We start from the raw sequence: 6,190 nt of genomic DNA on the forward strand, positions 1-6,190 counted from the left end.
TCGAGGGAAGCAACCCTTCCTCTTTACTCAGCACTGGTGCGGCCACACCTGGAGTGCCGAGCTCGGGTCTGTGCTCCCTAGTGCAAGACAGACATTAGCATAGTCAAGAGAGTCCAGCATAAAGGCCATGACTGTGATTAAGGGTCTGGAGCATCGCTCATGTGAGGAAAGGCTGAGAGAGCTGGGACTGTTTAGCCTGCAGAAGAGAAGGCTCGGGGGGAATCTTACCAACTTACTTACATACCTGAAGAGAGGGTACAAAGAAGACAGAGCCAGGCTCTTTCCAGTGGTGCCCCGTGACAGGACCAGAGGCAATGGGCACAAACTGAAACACAGGAGGTTCCATCTGAACATCAGGACACACTTTTCTGCTGTGAGGGTAACTGAGCACCGGCACAGGTTGCCCAGAGAAGTTGTGGATTCTCCATCCTTGGACATATTAACAAATTGTCTGGACACTGTCCTGGGCAACTGGCCCTAGGCAGCCCTGCTTCAGCAAGGGGTTGGACCCAACAACCTCCAGACGTCCCTTCCAGCCTCAAATACCCTGTGATTTCCTCTATGAAGTAAACATATCTGTAACAGACCTTTGCAGTGTATTTAAGAGATTTCTGTTATTACTTCTGGCATATCAACACCCCCTGGAAATGTACCTCAGCAACTCTCTTGTCCAGCTCAGCAACTGACACTGGATGAAGCTTAAGCTTTTTTGCTGGTTGGTTGGTTTTACTACCACTTACTGTATTTTCTTCTATCTGCTTTAACAGGTCAGCCAGTGCAAACACAATTAGCAAAATAAGAAAGGACGCCCAGATAACCAGATCACTTGAACTTGGGGATAAAAAAAAGCCCTGGCAATAGAAGAGATGCTATCTTTAACCCATGCTAACTACGAAGTCCTAAGCAGTTTTTCTCACTATATTAAAACAAACATACATACACACTGTGCATTTCCACCAGTCAGCCAACTTTTTCAGGAAAAAGGGTTACAGCTGTACTATTTCATAAGCTTCTGACATACAAAGGAAAAACTCTATCAGAGGTGTCTCTTCAAGCAATTAATGATCTTATGCTTCATTTACAAGTCTGCAGAAAACGCTGTATCATCAATATTAAGGTTGAATACCTGAAATACACAATTTCATTAGCTTAGTGAGAACAAAGTCTGCCGGCAGCTTCCCTGGGGGCCCTGGCAGCAACCGGCAGTTCCCTGCGGCAGTGGGGCGGCGATGACATCATGCCAGGCTGAGCTCAGGCAGCCCCAATGCAGGAAAGCCCTGGAGAGACCCACTGTGCCCGGCTTCGCTGTCTTGGGGAAGCATCCCACTGCTCACCCTTGCACCCACCAGCTGAAGTGCCAGCGCCTCTCCTCCAACAATGGGCACTTATGCAGCAAATTGTTTCAACAGTACAGGGATTCAGAATCTATTTTTCAGCACAGAAATAAGAGGTGGGGGGGAGGAACAGCGCACAATAACCCTTTCATTCAAACAAGAAAGCCTTCCAGGAAGTACAAACCGTTTCAAAGCTTTATCCAAAACCCACTGAAATCAGAGGCCCTTTCCATTTTTATCAGTGGACACTGGAGGAGGCTATAAACTAAAACACAATTTGAAAGCACTATCAGTCACATGATCATGCATTATTAACAACACAACAAACTCAAGAAAATGCACCGGCATTCCAACTAGCTCATATGCTGTGGTGTTATCATAAATTTCTATTCCTCCCCCTTTTTTCCCCCGCTCTTTTTTTAAACCCTTTCCTCAAATCACACAAAAAATCAGTCTCCCCCATAAATACTAAAGCCTATTCCCTCCCCCCAAAACCCACACCTTGTCACATGCAACACCACTACAATATTATGGTGGAACAACAGAGTCCAAGATATATTGCATGCTACAGTTTTACATACTACAGATGTAGTCCTTGACAGGGAAAGCAAATATAGAAAGAACATCATGCTCCAGCTTTCAGACCTGCGCACTCAGACAGAATACTTAAAAAAAGGCACTGATATCTTCCAGTTTACTATTAGATAGCTTGTTCAAAGTAATACACTGCCAGTTTTAAATTTAATTATGTGAAGAGAGTTATTCATGTTCCTATCAAGTTCAGGAGTATTACTGAGTGTGCCTTGCATTTTGTTATACAAATAGATATATAGTAAATGAATAACAAAATTAACATCAGAAACTGTTTTCAATCTAGAAACTTTGTTTCCTTGAGATTTAATCAAGAAAAAGCTGTGGAACCTCACATATCTTCAATGAAATTGTATTGCATTTTGTTCTCTTGGATTTCTTAAATTAAATTTATGCTGTAATTTAAACTGTCATTATAGAGCAGATCATTATGCTGTGTCCGCTCTTCAAGTCTCAAACTGTAGTCTACAGTTATTTTAACATTAGGCAAATATGCATTCTTTTAGGAGTATGTACTGTTCAGCATGAGGGGCAGATGAAAAATTTCGTTTGCAGTCATTAAAAGAAAAAAAAAATGAAAGTTTCCATAATAGTCAAAGTTTAGGAGAGTTCAATTTAAGAAGTATTGTTATTACACAAATTTCACTCTACAAGTGTTTATTTCGTAGGGATTTTTTTAAATATTACAATGATGTAAAAAAAATGAAGCCACCCCATGACATCTTAAAAAACCAAGCTAATCTAAAAAAAAACAACAACAAAAAAAAACAAACAACACATCCTTGGTCAAGTTCTGAGCTCAGATACCCAAAGTAGGTACTGATGTTACGTCAGGTTTTCACCACCGCATTCCTGGATCTTTCTGAACAGTTTAAGATGCTAAGCAGCAATCTAATTTAATGGAAGTCAGTACATTGTAACTAAAGCTGAAACAAGGTGCTGCTAAAACAAAGAACAGATTTGCAACCTTGGTATCACAGGTTTGACACAGTGCTGCTGTAGGTCAGACAGATCTGGTTTAGCTGTGTATTTGGTGTGAACATTCTCATGTAACAGTAATTACTTCCTAATTCAATTTCTTTTTGGATACTGCTGGAAGAGAATTGTTATCCTATGCTACAACATAGCTTAATATAGGACAACCAAAAAGTCTTTGCTTGCGCTCCAAAACCTGATTCACTAAGACTATCTGGGTGCTTCAAATGTCCAGGAGCCTGACCGAAAGTTGGTAAATGCAGCTGAGCTCCAGGAAGAGCGCAGCGTATGGCTGTGAAGGCAGAGACGATCTAAAACAACACCACCGCCACCACACAACCTTCGCTTCGAAAAGGCCGTTTGAAAGAGGCACTTTGTTGGGGGTTTTAAAGAAGTTAAGCACACTTCTCCAGACAGGCCTTGGCGCCGAACCAAGCGGGCTGCATTTCGGGCACCCAGGGCGGACCCTGAGGCGCCGCTGCCCGAGGCGAGGGGCGGCTGGGGTTCCCCCTGGCTCCCCCCGACACGGCGCCCAGGGTCCGCGGAGCGGGGAGGCGGCGAGGCCGGACCCCGCCCCCGGGGCCGCCGGCCAGCCACCGCCACCGCAGAGCCGACCGTGAACGGCCACCGCCCCCCGACCCCGCGGCCACTCACCGGAGAGCTCGTCCGGCTCCAGCCCGGTCTCGGTGTCCAGCCCGCAGATCACGAAATAGTCGGCGAAGCGGCCGGGTGCCGAGGAGCCGCCCCCACTACCGCCGCTCATGCTGGAGCCCGAGGGGTATGCGGGGCTCAGGGGGTGCGGGACCGGGCGGCGCCGGGCGGCGGGGCTGCGCCAGCTGCGCCAGCTGCAGCGGCCGCCTCCATGATGGAGCGGAGCGGGCAGCGCCGCGCGGCATTATGGGTACGGCCCCCAGCTGTTCCTGCGGGGGGGCGGCCGGGCGGGGGAGCCGCAGCGCTGCGCCTGCGCTCTGGGCTCGGGGGGTGACGTGATGCGGATGGGCCCGCGGGGAGGTGTGGAGGGGGGGTGGCTTGCTGCTACCTGGACGTTGTGAGGGGGGTGCCCGCGGTGCCTCTGCGCTCTGAGGGGACGGAGGGGCCATCGCGGGACCAGGTCAGCCCACCGCGGGGCAGCAGCTCCGCTCTGTGCTTCCTGGCCGGGGGCCCGTGGTTACAGCACCAGCCTAGGCTTCGGGGGGGTCGGCGGCTACGGGGCTCCCCTCAGCCGGGAGGCTCTGCACGCCCTCTACGGTTGCAGGGGACAATGAGACGCAGTGAGCGGCTGCTGGCTCAAAGCACGGCTTAGCGGTGGTGCTGCGTTGAAAGCACACCTGGACTTGAGCCTTGCCCTGTCACCTACAGCTTCTCATCCCCGCTCCCTGAGGGCTGCTGCTCCAATGGCCGCTGTGACCGCACAGCTTTGTGGAACAGCCATACCCTGAAACTGGCCCGGGTGCGGGGGAACGGAGGGTGGGTGCAGGGGAAGTGCTTTTGGGATTGCCTGGGTCTAGGGTTTGGGGTTTTTTTGTATTTGAATTAACATCACATACAACTCTGTGAAGCGTTGGGCTTGCACAGCTGAGCGAAATCGACTCCCCCGGGCCCAGCACGGAAAGGAAACCAACCCCTGGGGGAGAGAAGAAGAACAAGAATGACGCAAAGCACGTTACTGAGGGACTAGTAACACGTACCCTTGCTCAGGGTTGAGAGCACTTCTTTCCACTGACCACTGGGATAGCCTCGCTGGACTAAAATTAGGTCCATAAGCAGTTCCCCTTCCCCTCCTCACTCAGTTCTCTGTTTGTGGCTTTGACGTCAGAATTATTCCCTATTTTGTAGGGCTTAGAAGAGGAGCAATTAAAACTTCAGTCTTTTAGGATTATTATCTAGGACTGCCCAAGTAGTTAATGGTGAATCAGGTAGGTACCAGTCTAATTTAACAAGCTATCAAGCATGTGAAACTTCACTTATTTGAGTTTACATTGCCAAGACATACTGAGCTCTTTGCAGGCAGCAAAGAACACATGAAACTTCACTGTCAATGGTCTACAGCCCTTTGCAGTACAATAACTAAGCCCTTATATCATTTTGCCCAGTGAATTGTGAAAGCTTTTCCATCCTGGGAAACAGGAAGAACTGCAAGAAGCACTGGTGCTAGGTGCTACTAGTACTTGATTAAGACCATATGGGCCACAGCATGGGTTATCAATGAATGAAAGTATTGCTTAGATTTGGTTGATGGTTCTGACTGTTCAATTTTAAGCCACTAGTGAACCTGAGGGAGAGATCTCAATAAAGATATCAGGATAGTTAGGAGCAATATTAGAGTGAAAGTCAAGTTAACTCTACAGTAAGCACATAACATTTAGATTGCACTGAGCCTGCCTCATGGTTTGCAGAAGACAGCAACAGAGAAAAAAACTAGTGAAATCTGGTTGGTTTTATTTTATTATGCTTTCTAGCCATTGTTTTGCACATTTTACTTCTCAGTCTGCTTTCGATGTGGCAAAGGACAATGTATTCAGCATGTGGTAAACTTCTGAGTAAGCCTGAAGTGTAGTTCAACACTTTTAAGTCATACCCTGAGGGTCTCAGGACTTGCTAGAAAGTCTAGAGAAACAGCACAGATATTGGCAGAGGGTTTTTTTGTCAAATAGAGTAAAATGGGGAAATAAAAAATTGTTCTTACTTGCAGTTTAACTGTTCCAGCAATATCCGTGTATTTAGAAGATTTAGCAAATAAAGTTAGATATGCCAGTAAGTAAGCAGAGGACTACCAGAAATACAGTTGAGCAGCAACATTTAAATGCACACACACCTTGATATGCAATAGGGCAAGGGACAAGAAATTTTTTTTTAAAAGGAGAGTCTCAGACTAAGAAATTCAGATTTGCTTTGAATTGCTACAAGGATCAAGGGAGGAACTGCATGAACCAGAATTCACAAAAGGTTAATTAAGATAAAAGTCACCACAATTTTTTGCTGTGAAAAGCTCATTCATACTTTGTCAGATAAATTCTCTACTTTCCCAGCCAGCTTACCTCCTAGTCTCTCTTAAATCTCAGCATCCAGTGGATGTACCCAAACAGCACAAGCTTTCTCCTACCATTTTGTCAATGACTCTCTCTTTTCCATTGTATCTCCCCCCCACCCCATTATTTCATTTCTGAAATAGTCTTGCCTAGTGACCACAAGCAACATCTGTGATGCCTAATTCAAAGGCCAGTAGGTGTAATCTGTCAGTCTTCTTGAGCAATGTTCACATCATAGGAAACACCCAAAATACAGCAATT

The 6,190-nt window shown here is 46.9% G+C and overlaps 1 protein-coding gene across 2 annotated transcripts in view; it reads right to left on the reverse strand.

Annotated features, from left to right (window-relative positions):
* DENND5A (DENN domain containing 5A) overlaps positions 1 to 3,683 on the reverse strand; it is a 74,333-nt gene extending 70,650 nt beyond the window's left edge. For both annotated transcript variants that reach the window (XM_064452683.1, XM_064452684.1), the window contains exon 1: positions 3,555 to 3,683. In XM_064452683.1, coding sequence (XP_064308753.1) covers positions 3,555 to 3,663 — 109 coding nt within the window. In that variant the 5' untranslated portion in view covers positions 3,664 to 3,683. The remainder of the gene's footprint in view (positions 1 to 3,554) is intronic.
* Positions 3,684 to 6,190: the final 2,507 nt, after the last annotated feature.

The sequence above is a fragment of the Phalacrocorax carbo genome, chromosome 5 (genome assembly GCF_963921805.1).
Source record: "Phalacrocorax carbo chromosome 5, bPhaCar2.1, whole genome shotgun sequence".
NCBI lineage: Eukaryota > Metazoa > Chordata > Aves > Suliformes > Phalacrocoracidae > Phalacrocorax > Phalacrocorax carbo.